Below are 17,925 nucleotides of genomic sequence, written 5' to 3'. Positions count from 1 at the left end.
AATTGACAAATTTTAATTCTGCTATTAATATTCTTGATAATGTTTAAGTTTACATTCAAAAGATACCGTCTTCCTTTTCTTACTAGGTACATGAGAATCATATTTACTTCGTCTGGACAACGTAGTATTTTTTAAAGGTTTAGAAAACGTGTAACAAAACAATCTTAACCATCTCGATCCTAGAACTGTAATCATGCATGAAAAGTTTGTGTGAAACGCGCCCAACGCATATCACAACAAGATAAACACTTAAGATAGCGGGCTGCATTGTCGTCAAACGAAAAATTGCAGACGCAGTGTTACCAAAAAATAAATAAATAAATAAATAAAATAAAATAAAAATAAAAATAAAAAATCCATAGTCCCGAGTTCCGTTGGGCGGGGTATTACTGTACTTCTTAATATTCTTACGTATACTCTACTGGTAATATATCTATTTCATCTATTTCAAATAAAACTTAAATAACTCAAAAAGTAATTTAAATGTTATATTTAAGAATGTTTTTTAATAATAATAATAATAATAATAATAATAATAATAATAATAATAATAATAATAATAATAATAATAATAATAATAATAATAATAATAATAATAATAATAATAAAGGATGACAAAAAGGAAATCCTTCTTACAGAAAACAGTTCCCACTTTCTGCAAAGTGCAAAAATCAGATATCTCAAGTAATTGATTAACAAGAGTTGTACTTACGGTTCTGGTTCAAGCTGAGAGAATCCTTCAGGGTTCACATGAGCTAGTGTTATATGTTGATTCCTTTCCAGGTTACCAATAAGATGTCGAATTTTTGATTCAACTAAACCACACCATTCCAAATGATCTTCCGCGGAAGCAGAACTAGCGAGTAAAACTATAAAATGTCTATTAAAAAGAAAAAGAAAAGAAAGATATTTTAGCTTTTATCACAATAGTCAGTTATCATAATTTTTTGGTAAGATAATCTAAACATTTCTTAATTGTAAGGGTAGTTATTTTTAAGTACTGAATATATTAGAAGTGTCCGGGTCAGAACAGTTCGACACGTGTTTTTATTTATTTATTTCTATGGACATGGAATGGAAATCAATTAGTTTCCGTTTACTTTTATTTTTTTTAACCTTTAGTGTTTTGTTTTTTAAGGGTATCATTATATTCAGCTCCATTCGGATTCCAAGAGTTGCTGCTGATTTTGAAATTAGTTCGCAAAAATGCTTTCATACGCAAATTGGAGACTCGTGTTAACATTCAAATGTTTCTTCCACCTTACTTAGAGCCCCTGGCAGAAGATACAAGAGCTTAGATTATCAGATATCGAATTAATGAAGAGATTTGGCCCTTCTGTGGTAAACTTGACAAGTTTGACTTCTCTGCTAATCTTGATAACTGGAAAAAATAGGAAGAGATCCAGTTCGATTGAACTTGCGTCTCATAAAACTATCAAAAAATGAATCTACGTCCGTCATCACATTTTTCCATTTTGAGTTCCACTTATGCAGCCTATGATGAATGAAGAGGACATATCTAATCATATCAGCGACGGGAACCGAAACTATTAAGAAATGGCATACACACCTATTGGGGAAGAAGGTTATTTCTGGGCTTAACAAGGGCGAAACTCTTGACTAAACTTTTATTACTCTCGTGACAAGAGATAAAATTACAAGAAAAAGCACTAAATATTTTTACAATAGAGATTGAAAAATTCTGTAGTGTTCAATGGTAAATTTTCAAACGGTTCTAACAAACTGTTACTGTCTATTCGAAATGTTGAACACATTTATTGTTTTCATTTTGTAATTAAATTTTGTAAGTATCCATGTTTATTATGTACCGTCTATTATAATTTATGCTTCTTTATATGTAATGCTTACATTACAGAATCTATACTTTTAAATAATAATAATAATAAAGCAGGTGATTTGTGTCTATTTGACTTAACTTAGAATTGTTATACGCTACCCATCATCGCGATTACGTCGAATTTGATCGATAGAGTAAGGACAGAGAAGGCTATGTGAAAAATCTTTGAATGACATTGGCAACTCCCGCCACAATATTATTCCACGATATATTCATTCTTGAATCATACTGACAACTTTCACTGTTACTTGATTTCCTTGAATTATTTCAAGTTCATTCTTGTACTTTTCACATTATAAAAGTTTGTTAGTTCATTAATTTTCAGCCTGAAGGAGTAGATGAACGGGGGTAAACTTCATTGGTGTATGCAAGGAAGAGCAAGGTGTACAGTGGGCCACAGAAATTCTTGATGTACAAAGTCCGTGACTTAGGCAACCCAACTAACGCCCGCTCCCAGATTAATTACGCCTGGTAAGTAGCTAGAACAGCAGCATGAAGTTAACCTAACTGTTAAAAGAACAAATCGTATAGAGTGTTTTTGTGCAGGAGTGAGGAGAAACGCTGGCTGACGAAATGACAAAAGGGAGTCTTTGGATACTTGTACTCATAGTAAACAGCACAATACCAGAAAAAATATATACCAGAATATATATATACGGACAGCAGAAGCTCCGAACATAACAGTCGGGAAACTTAAATAATTTTATAATTAACTCAAGTGAGGGATTATAAACAAGTTAATTTACTTCAAATGACAATACATATATACGTATCAAATAATATACGGATAGATTATGCGGTATATGTATTAGGTTATTCTTTTATGTAAACACAAAGCCTTGCGCTGCGTTTTGAAACTATTAACAGTAGTCCTACCTACAAATCAATTAAAGTATGAATGGATCATTCAGGGGAAGAACCCAGCCTCTAATGAAAATTTTGGGTGTCTAACAGATTCCGGCGCTACTGATTGGTACGTAATATTACTTCGAAAGAAGAACTTGTCCGATTTCATTATTCGTTAAATGACTTTTGAAACTGCTAAATATTGGTATGCAGTAATTTATTTGTAAATATTAAAAATGCAAATTCGATAACACTCAAACGTGTTGGAGAACTTACCCGTACTAAGCGTACTTCTTAGGTTGCAAATATAACTGAGGGTTCGCGATTTTGTTTAATATTTGTGCAAATTTACACATTGAGACACAAAGAGCAAAGGAGAGAATATAGTGTCAATAAACAACAATTTAAAAATGCACGAAATTAACTGTTAATATCAAATATAGAATCATTGATAGAATTAGCTCTGTAACTCATTTTCTCCACTTAATTTCCTTCCTTTATTTTCAGGATTGCATCATCACTGAATTTCTTCACTGGAGATTATCTTTCATTTAGCAGTATCCAACTAGAGCACAGCGTTGTAAATGAAACATTTTAAAGAGTTGCAAATGGCGAGGGGGGAGACTCGAACTCGGATCACCAGTTTACAAAACCACTCACCTAACGCGTTACTTATTTGGATTCGATTAAATACAGAGCCTTTTCTGTTCAATCAAAACAGTGCCTTGTAAATAGTCAAATTCAAAACAGGAATTATGTAATTGAGAACTCGAAGTGTATTATATCACTGTATTCACTAAAGTATTAACATTTCAGATTAAAAAAAAAAAAATATATATATATATAAAACTCCTTTATTTTTAATGAAATACCTCGCGTATATTATATTCGTAAACAAACTAAAGACGAATCAATTACTGTGAAGTAATTGTGGTTCAGTGGTCAAGGCACTTCACCAGTAATCTGAAGATAATCAACTTGGATCCACGAACGACCAGTATATTTTTCTTTCATCGGTGGCGATTGATCAGCGATGACAACATGTTCTATTATCTTCAGATATTTGAATACTCGGATGTTTCAATACTTGACCTATCAAATCTTTAGGAATAACAATAGTAATAATAATAATAATAATAATAATAATAATAATAATAATAATAATAATAATAATAATAATAATAATAAACTAATAATAATAATTATTATCTCATTGAAGATTAAAAGTTAGGAGCTTATTATCACTTAGGGCATAAAATTACAACCAGAAACGTGATATTTGGCAAGAATATTTCGGTTTTGTTTAGTGTTGCCAACGAGAAGAGGAATTTCTCATCTCGTTTCTAAAACAAAAGAAAATTGAGACGAGAATTAACATTTTACATTCGAGACGGAACAAGGCTAACTCAAATTATCGTCTCGATTTGAGATGAGAAATTGAGACGAGACGAAAACTATCGTAAACATTTCTCGTTTTATCTCGATTCTCGAAATACTTTATGTCCATTCTTTAAGTAAGAATTGCTTTCTAGACTGAATCTTATACGCTATTTTGTTACTTTGTATTTCGAGCTCATTGAATTTATTATGGTCTGTGTAGGTATTTTTGTAGCAAAGCTTTTATAATTACTTTTGCATATCCTAAAAGTTAGTTTATTATATGCCTTACTGTTCAGTGATATTCAGTTATTTTTATTGCAGTTATTTTCCTTACAACGTACAGTAGAATACTTTCTACATGAAACTATAGTGGAACGCTTTCGTTTAAAATTTTCGTAGTTGCAGGGGTGTGTCCTGGAGGTCCGGAAAGACTCCCAAAATCCCTACTTATCTGTAAGTTTTGTTTAAGTTTAGGGCAACTTTAAAAATGTTAATACAATTATTATTATTACAGAAGATTTAAGACCTCAATATTTCGTCCTATTGCAATGTAAATAAGCATACTGAAGTTGATAGGAAAAGAAAAAGAAAGGATAAGAGATACTTTCGAATGATTTGTTTCCGAAAGGAAACGACGAGGCAGAAAGAAGGTGTCAGCTTTTGGGCAATATTAATATCGAAACTTCGGATGCTTAAACAGAGACTAAGTAGGATTTGTCCTCATCACGATACATAGTAAGGCGCTTTCTTTGGATAAAAGACTTTGGATTATGTATGCGTTACATTGATATTTTAACAAAATATACATACGAATATAAAAAAGAATAGTTCCTATTTACAAATTTTGGTTGAACGGATATATGGAACGTGTTGGAAATGGCGAACGAAAATATTATTATTTCTAGCAGTAGGAGTAATAGTGGAAGACGTTAGGAATAATTGCCAGGAAACATCGTCGTTTCACACACATTTATGACCCATATTAGGCCCTAAGCATGATCCTAATGTATTCATGAATTGTTTGCTAATCACGTTACGTTCTCCTACAGAATGAATCAAGGTTGTACACAGACATGTGACGATATACTGCTAGTACAATATTTGCTCTGCGAATAAAGCAGTTTCTACTCTAACTTGTAAGACCGAAAGAAATTGAGTATTTTTCATTTTATTACACATCAGAAGAATATTGTAGTTTGGTAAAAACAACTTACCGCAGCGGGAATCGAACCCGGGACCCCTGTATTACGAAACGACTGCTCACGCCACTACGCTAGGACTGCTCTGCTAAGAGCAAAAAAAAAAAAAAAAAAAAAAAAAAAAAAAAAAAAAAAAAAAAAAAACCGTTAATGTAGCAAATTGCACACGTTTACGATAACGACGAAACACACTGATTTCGGTCATGATAATATACTATAGTCGAGAGACTTTAAATTTAAATTAGAAAACAAAAATAGAGATATAAACACACAATGACATGAAGCAGAAACTGGTTTTAAGAGTAATTCGACCCCTTAACTGGAATCTGATGCCTCAAATCATTTTCTTTTCTGATTCACCGAAAGTATCCCCGTAACTTGTCTCTATTATACTTAGTAATACTTGTTTTACAGTCATTTTCAGTAACCTTGAACGACAGGGACACGAACACAGATACATCGAGGACATACAAGTTCAAAGGATCACCCACCGGCAATCGAACACGGGACCGCGAGCACTGAACTATCTGAGGCAGTGATGACGTGGGTCAATGAACAACTTGACCCACCACCCATTGTGACCCACGAACAACCACTCACCGTGACCCACTTTGACCCACCACCCACCAAAACACATCGTCATCAACTCTGATACATGATCCACGGCCTCTTCTTTACTGACTAAAGAGTTTATACTTGTAATAAAATCATGATAAATTCTAACTAATCAGAGTTTGAATTGAGTTATTTTTACAAACCAACCTACTATCAATTTTGCATATATAAAAAGTGTCACCCCTATCATAGAGAATTTTAAAAGATGCTATGTGACGTTCTGTTCATTTTCAATAAAAAGTTAATATACTTAATTTCAGCTCTGTAAGTTTCGGCTTGTGAGATACTCTAATATTTTTTCGCAAAAATTCGGATCCCCACTACCCCTTAAGATATTATTATAATGAAAGTGATATGATAACATCCCACTTTGGATTAAGGCCTAACTATATACCAAAAGTCATTTCATTTGACTTTTCAATTTGGTTGTGATGATCAGGCACACATAATTACATCCATTTTTTATATAATAATATATATATATTATAGTGATTCAAAAATGTATTTTTTTCAGTAGTTAGCTCCTCTAAAACCTAATAGGCTGTGTCTCTTGAAACAGGCATGTAGCCAGGATTTCGTGAAGGGAGGGGGAAGTCCGTGACATGAAATACTATGGTCATCACACCAGAGACTCGATCATTCTACACTGTTTTACTGGAACAAACATTGGTTCGTTTAGACAGGATTTCGTACCGGGGGGGGGGGGGGGGAAGAGGGGTGACAAGAAATTCTGAAGGACCAGGAGCTCGATGAATCTAAACTACATTTACTATCAACATATATTAGTTTGTTAGGACAATAAAATGAGGATATGTTAGTAAGTATTTTAATAACTATGAAATCTCGAGTAAAATGATAAAAAAAAGTAAGATTTTACAATATTTACGTCCTTCCTCTGTTCATTTAAATATAACATTAAAAAGTGTCATTAAGACCTTAACTATTATAAAAACTACATATTCACTATTATAAAAAGTACATACTCAATAATATCTTGTAAAAATTTTACACTATCTGTGTTCCTTTCTCTGTTGAATCAATTGTTAACAGAAATTTATTTCCACATAAATTTTTGTTTTTATTATTCCGTCAACTACTGTCTGCTGCAAATGACAGGTTAAAGGAGCAGTAGAAAATTGTTTTTGAAATAACATGTTTGATACTGCAATGATGCGATGACGAAAAATTATGATAAAAAATGTCCAAGCTGTTACACAAAGGCACTATGCTTTCGGAAGCTTGAAATCTCCCTGACTAGTAACAGAAATTCTTATAATTCCGTAACTTTTCTAGAAATTTCAAATTCCCTGACTTTTCCAGGATATCTCGCTCTCCTCGCCACCATGTATTGCAAGTAATACAAATCTCCTCATAAGAAAGAGTAACCAAAAGCTTCTTGTAGTTTTTTTTTTATTTTTTACGTTGATCCTTGTTTTTCTCATTTTATTTTGTTTCATTCTTCCCTATTTTTTTCATTTCTATTCTCGAAGTGTGGGGGTGGGGGGTCCGGTGTTAACTTGAGAGCTAAGTAGTAGTATAAGTCATATTGCTATTAATGCAATTACAAATATCAATATTCAAACGATGCGTACAGTTCTTTTTTCACTTAGGGATACTCGTCTGTGGTTAAGTAAACAGAAACAAATGAAAAAGGAAGGGTAATGGAGACCTTGAAACTAAAACGTAGACAATTTTACCAATGTTCAGAAGGATATTTTTAAATCACGATCGACCCTACGCATAGGAGCTAAATACGCGGTTCTGGTTAATTATACGTTTCTCGCCACGTAGCAAAAATACAGCAGAAATCCACGCGCTGTTACTGGCGGTCTTCGCGGTCGAGTGTACTAGCGCAATGGGCTAGTAATTATAATTGCTTTTCGTGAAGGTTCAAACCCAGACCAAGGATTTTTTTTTTTTACTTTTATATTTTATTTTTAAATGTTCATACCTTTTTTCATTAAAATAAGATGAATAGTACTCAAAAAAGTGATTTACTTACGTTACGCGTGCAGTTTCGCTACACGAATCCACAGTATAAGCAGTAATAGTAGTAGTAGTAGGAACGGGTTAGAAGCCCCGCGGAGCTCATTTTGTTCCACTTGACTGCCATGATATTAATTTAACCTCAGCTGCTTCTTCAATTTTCTTCTTCTTTAATTTCAACGAAGTGACAATTTTCTTCTATTACTGTAATACACAATACATACACCAGAAAGTTTGGACAATCGCAAACTGCAAAAAATCAGAAACGTGTATTTAGTTCCTATACGCAAAAGGAAAACTAATATTTGTTTTTTTTTTTTTCGTTTTCCGCGGAAAAACTGGAGTGAGTGCAAAAGCCCCCACCAAAAATTGTGAAAGTTGATGCCCTAAAGACAAGAAGAGGTGGACTGAAGTGAATGTAATTGTGCACAGATACTGTATACGTAGGATGAGGGAATATGTGTTTCGTATTTTCCTTAGAAAAATTTGGGTGAGGCACAAACCCTTCCAAACTTCTGAGTACGAATTATCAAAAGTGCTAATAACTATACGTCAGAAGTGCCTAAAGGATATGGAGAATTGCAACGAAACATTTGTAGGGGCAATACGCAAAAAGTAAGCGAACATGTGTTTTTATTTTGTGTGGAGAAGCACTGTTGGGGCCAAGACCTTCTCCGAAAAAAGTAAATATAATCGTAGAAGTACAGGAAGGAGTGGATCGAAGCGAATGACATTGTGTGTAGATATTGTATATGTAAAATAAGGCAATTCGTGTTCCCCAATTGTCCCCTTCTGATTTGCTTCAAATTTGGCATACCAAGAGTAAACAGAAAATGAAATGAAATCATTAAGTTTAACGTCCCACGATTATGCCGGTTAGGCTAAAGGAGACGGTGATAATGAGAAATGAATGAAATGGTGGAATGAAGAAAGTGGGAGAAAACGGGAGAACCCCGAGAAAACCCACGAGCACGGTGTTTGTCCACCAGAAAGTCTACACGCCCGAGCCGGAATCGAACCAGGGACCCCAAGCACCGGAGGTGAACGCTCTACCACTGAGCCACAGCGCCCCCAAGAGTAAACAGAAATCGACACGTGTTTTTGTTTATGGGGAGAATTATTGTAAGGGTTAAAGGCGCCCCCTAAAATACTATAAAGTACGCCATAAGTAAGAAACGGTTAGTGTTAAAACAGTGAACTTTTACCAATAGATAGATGACCTAGAAGTTAGTATCAATACAGTGAATTTCGCGTGTTTCCTGCTTCTACCCTCAAAAGTTCAAAGACTGAACATTGCGCTCTCTAGCGTGATACAAACAGAAAGACAAACTAGCAATTTCCACATAAAGAAAAACACGTGTCGATTTATTTTATGTTTACTTTTGATGTGCTAAATTTGGAGCAAATCGGATGGGGACAATTGGGAAACACGAATTGCATTAATTTTACATATACAATATCTACACACAATTTCATTTGCTTCGATCCCTCCTTCCTGCACTTCTACGATAATACTTGCTTTTTCGGACGAGGCTTTGGCCCCAACACTGCTTGTCCACACAAACTAAAAATACATGTTCGCTTACTTTTTGCGTATTGCTCCTACAAAAGTTTCGTTGCAATTCTCCATATCCTTTAGGCACTTCTGACGTATACTTATTAGCCCTTTTGCTAATTCGTAATCAAAGGTTTGGAAGGGTTTGCGCCCCACCCAACTTTTTTTTAAGGAAAATACGAAACACATATTCCCTCATTTTACGTATACAATATCTGTGCACAATTATATTCACTTCAGTCCCCTTCTTGCCTTTAAAGTGTCAACTTTCAGAATTTTTGGTGGGAGCTTCTGCGTTCTAAAACAGTTTTTCCGCAGAAAATGAAAAAAGAAACAAATATTCGTTTCTGTTTGCGTATAGGCTCTACACAAAGTTTCGTTGCAACTCTTCATGACCTTTAGGCACTTCTGACATACTGTTATTAGCAATTTTGATATTTGATGATCGAAGGTTTTGCGGAATCCGTGCCCACCCAACCGCTTTTTCCAGGAAAATATGAAACACATATTCCCTTATTTCGGGTCTAGAATATCTGTGCAGTTTCATTCGCTTCGGTCTCTTTTTGATTTTCGGGTGTCAAATTTCAAACTTTTGGTTGTTTTCCCCCCTAAAATCGATTTTTCCGCAGAAAATAAAAAGCACGTATTCCTTTATTTTCTGAGTATTGTCCCTACACAAAGTTTCGTTGCAACTCATGTCCTTTAGGCACTTCTGACATACTGTTATTAACACTTTTGATATTTCGTGATCTTTGCGTTTAATGTTCCACGATTATGGCTGTTAGGATAAGGGAGACCATGATTAAAGCAAGTGAATTATGATGGACGAATTAGTGGAAGGAGAAAGTGGGAGGAAATTGGAATGTACCAAGAAAACCCACGAGCACGATGTTGTCCACCTCAAGCTTACTTGCCTTGAATCAAGTAATTCAAAGTACTCAAGCTTGAATCAAGTAATTCACCATCCGATCAGAGTTGGAGTGGGTCGGTGGGTCAAATGCGTCGAGTTTTCTGAGTAGGTCAGTGGGTCGTGGGTCAATAGCATGTGACCCACTGCGACCCAAAATCCACCATGACCCACTCTACTTACTGCACTGTAGACAGTATCTTCTGAACAGCATATTTTTTTCGCCCTCGACCCTATCCATGGGAACTAAATACACAAAATTGTCACTTCGTTGGAATTAAAGAAAATTGAAGAAGCAGCTGAGGTTAAATTAATATCATGAGAGTAAGGTGGAACAAAACTAGCCCTGTGGGGCTTCTAACCCCTTCCTACTACTACTACGACTACTCTTACTACTACTACTACTACTACTGACTATACTATGGATTCGTGTAGCAAAACTGCACGCGTAAGGTAAGTAATTCATTTTTTTGAGTATTATTCATCTTTTTTTAATGAAAAAAGTGTTATAAAAATTTAAAAAATAAAATATAAAAAAATATATGGCCCGGGTTTGAACCTTCACGAAAAGCAATTATAATTACTAGCCCATTGCGCTAGTACACTCGACTGCGAAGTTCATCAGTAGCAGCGCCAGGATTTCTGCTATATTTCTGCTACGTGGCGACAAACGGATAACTAAACAGAATCGCGTATTTAGCTCCTCTGGGTAGGGTCAAGCGTGATTTAAAAATATCCTTCGGAACACTGGTGAATTTGTCTACGTTTTACTTTCAAGGCCTCCATTACCCTTCCTTTTTCATTTGTTTCTGTTTACTTAGCTCAGATGAGTATCAGAAGTGAAAAAAGAACTGTAGGCATCTTCTAAATATTGATATTTGTAATTGCAATAATAGCATAGGATTTATACTACTACTTGGCTTTCAAGACGCACAGCCTGTGTGAGTTTTCAGAGGAGGTAACTACTGAAAAAATTAATTTTTGAATCACTATAATATATATATTATTATGCAAAAAATGGATGTAATGATGTGTGCCTGATCATCACGGCCAAATTGAAAAGTTAAATGAAATGACTTTTGGTATATAGTTAGGCCTTAATCCAAAGTGGGATGTTATCATATCACTTTCATTATAATAATATCTTAAGGGGTAGTGGGGATCCGAATTTTTGCGAAAAAAATTGAGTATCTGACAAGCCGTTGAACTTACAGAGCTGAAATTCAGTCTATTAACTCTTTATTGAAAATAAACAGAACATCACATAGCATCTTTCACAATTCTTCTTTATGATAGCGATAACACTTTCTATATATGCTAAATTGATAGTAGGTTGGTTTGTAAAAATAACTCAATTCAAACTCTGACTAGTTAGAATTTATTACAAGTATAAACTCTTTAGTCAGTAAAGAAGAGGCCGTGGATCATGTATCAGAGTTGATGATGATGTGTTTAGGTGGGTGGTGGGTCAGAGTCGGTTATGTTCAGTGGTGGGCCAGAGTGGGTCACGGTGAGTGGTGATTCGTGGGTCATGATGGGTGGTGGGTCAAGTTGTTCATTGACCCACGCCATCACTGCCTCAGATAGTTTAGTGCTCGCGGTCCCGTGTTCGATTGCCGGTGTGTGATCCTTTGAATTTGTTTGTACTCATGTATCTGTGTTCGTGTCCCTGTCGTTCAAGGTTACTGAAAATAACAGTAAAACAAGTATTACTAAGTTGTTTCGTCGTTATCGTAAACGTGTGCAATTTGCTACATACACGAATGCTTTTTGCCTCGTACTTAGCAGAGCAGTCTTAGAGTAGTGGCGTGAGCAGTCGCTTCGTAATACAGGGGTCCCGGGTTCGATTCCCGCTGCGGTAAGTTGTTTTTACCAAACTACAATATTCATACTTCTGATGTGTAATAAAGTGAAAAATACTCAATTTCTTTCGGTCTTACAAATTAGAGTGGAAACTGCTTTCTTCGCAGAGGAAATATTATACTAGCAATATGATGTCACATGTCTGTCTACAACCTTGATTCGTTCTGTAGGAGAACGTAACGTGATTAGCAAACAATTCATGAATACATCAGGATCATACTTAGGGCCTAGTATGGGTCATGAATGTGTCTGAAACGACGGTGTTTCCTAGCAATTATTCCTAACGTCTTCCACTATTACTCCTACTGCTAGGAATAATAATATTTTCGTTCGCCATTTCCAACACGTTCCATATATCCGTTCAACCAAAATCTGTAAATAGGAACTATTCTTTTTTTATATTCGTATGTATATTTTGTTAAAATATCAATATAACACATACATAATTCAAAGTCTTTTATCCAAAGAAAGCTCCTTGCTATGTATCCTGATGAAGATAAATCCTACTTAGTCTCTGTTTAAGCATCCAAAGTTTCGATATTAATATTGCCCAGGAGCTAGCATTTTATTTCTGCCCCCTCGTTTCCTTTCGGACAGAAATCATTCGAAAGTATCTCTTATCCTTTCTTTTTCTTTTCCTATCAACTTCAGTATGCTTATTTACATTGCAACAGGACGTAACTACAAAAATTTTAAACGAAAGCGTTCCACTATAGTTTCATGTAGAAAGTATTCTACAGTATGTTTTAAGAAAAATAACTGCAATAAAAATAACTGAATATCACTGAACAGTAAGGCATATAATAAACTAACTTTTAGGATATGCAAAAGTAATTGTAAAAGTTTTGCTACAAAAATACCTACACAGACCATTATAAATTCGATGAGCTAGAAATACAAGGTAACAAAATAGCGTATAAGATTCAGTCTAGAAAGCAATTTTTACTTAAAGAATGGACATACACTATTTCGAGAATCTAGATAAAACGAGAAATGCTTACGATAGTTTTCGTCTTGTCTGAATTTCTCATCTCCAAAGCGAGACGATAATTTGAGTTAGCCTTGTCCCGTCTCGAATGTAAAATGTTAATTCTCGTCTCAATTTTCTTTTGTTTTAGAAACGAGATGAGAAATTCCTCTTCTCATGGGCAACACTAAACAAACCGAAATATTCTTGCCAAATATCACGTTTCTGGTTGTAATGTTATGCCCTAAGTGATAATAAGCTCCTAACTTTTAATCTTCAATGAGATAATTATTACTATTATTAGTTTATTATTATTATTATTATTATTATTATTATTATTATTATTATTATTGTTATTCCTAAAGATTTGATAGGTCAAGTATTGAAACATCCGAGTATTCAAATATCTCAAGATAATAGAACATGTCATCGCTGATCAATCGCCACCGATGAAAGAAAAATATACTGGTCGTTCGTGGATCCGAGTTGATTACCTTCAGATTACTGGTGAAGTACCTTGACAACTGAACCACAATTACTTCACAGTAATTGATTCGTCTTTAGTTTGTTTACGAGTATAATATACGCGAGGTATTTCATTCAAAATAAAGGAGTTTCAGTTAAATATCTGAAATGTTAATAACACTAGCCTGCGAATTTTAACTTTTGTATCATTGCATGAAGTATAGTATGCCACGTTTCATATTTCGGGTGTACCGAATTCAGAACAAAAATTGGTTTAGTCATTGCACATTAGGTTTTCTTGCAAATTGCATATTAACCTTGCCAATATCAGTGTATCTAATTGTTTATTGGTATTCATAACACTGTTACGAATACTAGTACACTTACTAATATAAGCAATATTAATATCTTATATTTGAATTTCTAGTGATGTATGCAACAGCAAGTTAACTTGTACTCACGATATTAGAAACACACAAGGCAAGAAAACGGGGAAAAAAGACGAATGTTTATGGATAAGCATTCACTATAAAACAGTAAGACTCTTAAAGCAAGCAAACATAAACTCCATAGTATTTTTGAATTTGTGCTCTTATCTGCGCCCTTTTAAAGGGGGAAATAACGCACTCATAGGTCATGACATGCCGCACAAAAAATCCTCACTACTGGGTTTTACGCCTCTTCCCTGAGAAACTGCGTCTTGTCGCAGCACGCGTGTCACTAGTAGCAGAATCTTCTCTCTGCAACAACCAGCAGTAGTTGCAATTTCACTTTCCTTGATAACAACGTTCGAGTTCCTTGAGGTTCTGATAAAATTTCTTTCCTTGTTCCTCACTCACGACTCCAAGATTGCCTGGAAAATAATCCAAATGGGAAAACAGCATATGCACTTTCAAACTCATGTTACAACCCAATTCGTTAAAACACAGTAGGATTCTTTCCATCACGTCTTTATAGTTTGGATCATTTCTGTTGCCAAGAAAGTTTTTCGCTACATCTCGAAAGCTTGCCGTGCTGAACGCTCGTTCTGGTTCATGACATTTTCAAAATTTGCATCACCAAGAAGTTTCCTAATACCTGGAACATAGAAGATGCCCTCTTTAATTTTTGCATTACTAATGCCAGGGAATTTTTGACACAGATATTTAAAGCATTTCACAGCCTTTACAAATTGTTTCATTAAGTCAAGCTTAATGTGAAGAGGAGGTAACAGTATATCATGTGCATTAACAAGACTTGCACGTTGTAAGATTTCGAACCAACATCCCACTGCCTATCTGGCCATTCCTTTTGAATCCAGTGGACTACCCTTTCCCGACTGTCCCACTCACACGGAAAACATTTGAATTTGATATAACCTGACTGTTGACCCAACAGAAGACCGATGACTTTAAAATCCCCACATATTTGCCATTGATGTTCGTGGTACTTTATCTTGTTCAACATCAAATCAAGGTTTTCTTAGCTTTCTCTCATGACAACAGAATAAGCAACTGGAATGGATGCAAGCTTGTTTCCGTTGTGCACACTTCAAATCCGCTTGGAAGCATCGATGAAAAGTCTCCATTGGGATTAATCATAGTCAGGCGATCCTAATTCTAGCATTAACTCCGGAATGTTGGAAAATACTATATTATCTTTCACAGAAAAGAAAGCAGCAAATTCTTGTTCACGATTCCTGTACCAATATTATGTCGTCTCAGGCATCAAGGCCTTTGGTCGTGATCCCAGTAGTTCGATAGATTCCTTTGTGAGACCAAGGTCACGAACTAAATCATTTAAACCACTCTGTTCGAAAAGTATAGGCTCTGTTGATTCTTGTGAGTCAAACTCCAAATCGTCATTGTTGTACTAGGAGATTCGGAAGAGGCTTCGTTTAATTGGTCTGGTGGCTGTGGGACAGGTATGTCAGGACCATGGGATACTGGTAAACTGCGGATGGAATTGTAGTTGGGTAAACAATTTTAGTCCTGTTCCTACTGTTGAAACCTTTCACATTCACAGGACAAAAGTAGCAATTGGTGCTGTGGTCAGTAGGCTCACGCCACACAGTAGGGATTCCAAACGGTAATGCTCGTCTGTCACCTTTCATCCTATGCCGCAGTTGTTCGATGCATGTTCGACAAAGCATATGTGGTGCCCACAAATATTCCTGATCTCCCAATGCTATACCAAAATACGCAAGATAAGCCTTTCGCACAAAGGAAGTTATATTGCGCTGTTGTTTCATGGGCACAAATGTCCCACATATATAACAGAATATGTCTGGATTATTCTTACAACCTCGACGCTGCATTCCGAAAAGTCTACGAACAATCACTTCACTTTCGTCACTAAATACTAAGCACACCTTACGATATTAGGGACTTCAAAGCACTGAGCACAATTAGGTAGTTTACAAAAAAGCTGTATGAATTATTCGCAGGAAAAGCAATATACTAAACAAAACAATGCCGCTATGTGTTACTATCGTACCGTACCGCTAGGCGGATACGATAAGCTGTTGTGTAGCTCCTGCTACAACATTTCATGCAATGAGAGTAATAGCATTTCAGCCAATCAGGATGTTTAGTCCTCCTGGCTTGAGAAGCATATGAATGTATAAGTAAAATGATTATCTCGATTTTGTCACAAAATGTGATGTGATGAGACAAAACTAACCTCACTTTTAGGCTTAGGTGGCATTCACCACATCACAGAAATATATTGCACTTATGCAATAAAATCATCGCAGGCTAGTGTAATTTAGTGAATACTGTAATATAAGGAATCCGTGTTCTCAATTAAATATTCCTGTGTTTTGAATTTGACTATTAACTATGCACTGTTTTGAGCGAGCAGAAAATGCACTTTATTTATTCGTGCCCAATAAGTAACGCTTTAGGTGAGTGGTTAGCATTGTGGTTTTGTAAACTGGTGATCCGAGTTCGAGTCTCCCCCCTCGCCATTTGCAACTCTTTAAAATGTTTCATTTACAACGCTGTGCTCTAGTTGGATACTGCTACATGAAAGATAATCTCCAGTGAAGAAATTCAGTGATGATGCAATCCTGAAAATAAAGGAAGGAAATTAAGTGGAGAAAATGAGTTACAGAGGTAATTCTATCAATGATTCTATATTTGATATTAACAGTTAATTTCGTGCATTTTTAAATTGTTATTTATTGACACTATATTCTCTCCTTTGCTCTTTGTGTCTCAATGTGTAAATTTGCACAAATATTAAACAAAATCGCGAACCCTCAGTTATATTTGCAACCTAAGAAGTACGCTTAGTACGGGTAAGTTCTCCAACACGTTTGAGTGTTATCGAATTTGCATTTTTAATATTTACAAATAAATTACTGCATACCAATATTTAGCAGTTTCAAAAGTCATTTAACGAATAATGAAATCGGACAAGTTCTTCTTTCGAAGTAATATTACGTACCAATCAGTAGCGCCGGAATCTGTTAGACACCCAAAATTTTCATTAGAGGCTGGGTTCTTCCCCTGAATGATCCATTCATACTTTAATTGATTTGTAGGTAGGACTACTGTTAATAGTTTCAAAACGCAGCGCAAGGCTTTGTGTTTACATAAAAGAATAACCTAATACATATACCGCATAATCTATCCGTATATTATTTGATACGTATATATGTATTGTCATTTGAAGTAAATTAACTTGTTTATAATCCCTCACTTGAGTTAATTATAAAATTATTTAAGTTTCCCGACTGTTATGTTCGGAGCTTCTGCTGTCCGTATATATATATTCTGGTATATATTTTTTCTGGTATTGTGCTGTTTACTATGAGTACAAGTATCCAAAGACTCCCTTTTGTCATTTCGTCAGCCAGCGTTTCTCCTCACTCCTGCACAAAAAACACTCTATACGATTTGTTCTTTTAACAGTTAGGTTAACTTCATGCTGCTGTTCTAGCTACTTACCAGGCGTAATTAATCTGGGAGCGGGCGTTAGTTGGGTTGCCTAAGTCACGGACTTTGTACATCAAGTATTTGGATGGCCCACTGTGCAAGCACGAAATTTTGTATAAAGGCTTTTAGATATAAAAACATTCAAGATTTTTCAAAACAACAACGCTTAGGAGGTGATTGCTGACACCAAAATTAGACAAAAAGCATAGGCCAACCTAGATGCATAAATGCTTCCTTTCGGCGCTGCGTAAATGACCAGTCGAAAATAGCCATAACTCAAGAAAATGTCGGATCGAAGTCGGGTAAAAAGGAAGTCTATTATTTGTAACCTTACATTCAAATAATGCACAATTCGATGGTGCAG

The 17,925-nt window shown here is 35.3% G+C and overlaps 1 protein-coding gene across 2 annotated transcripts in view; it reads right to left on the bottom strand.

Annotated features, from left to right (window-relative positions):
• The window catches only part of hrg (poly(A) polymerase hiiragi), a 92,777-nt gene that overhangs the window by 26,637 nt on the left and 48,215 nt on the right, over positions 1 to 17,925 (bottom strand). For both annotated transcript variants that reach the window (XM_081725550.1, XM_081725549.1), the window contains exon 9: positions 713 to 880. In XM_081725550.1, coding sequence (XP_081581676.1) covers positions 713 to 880 — 168 coding nt within the window. The remainder of the gene's footprint in view (positions 1 to 712; positions 881 to 17,925) is intronic.

Source organism: Thermobia domestica, chromosome 9 (genome assembly GCF_964235325.1).
Source record: "Thermobia domestica chromosome 9, izTheDome1.hap1.1, whole genome shotgun sequence".
NCBI lineage: Eukaryota > Metazoa > Arthropoda > Insecta > Zygentoma > Lepismatidae > Thermobia > Thermobia domestica.
Note: the sequence above shows the minus strand (reverse complement) of the source record. Positions and strands in the feature narration are given on the sequence as shown.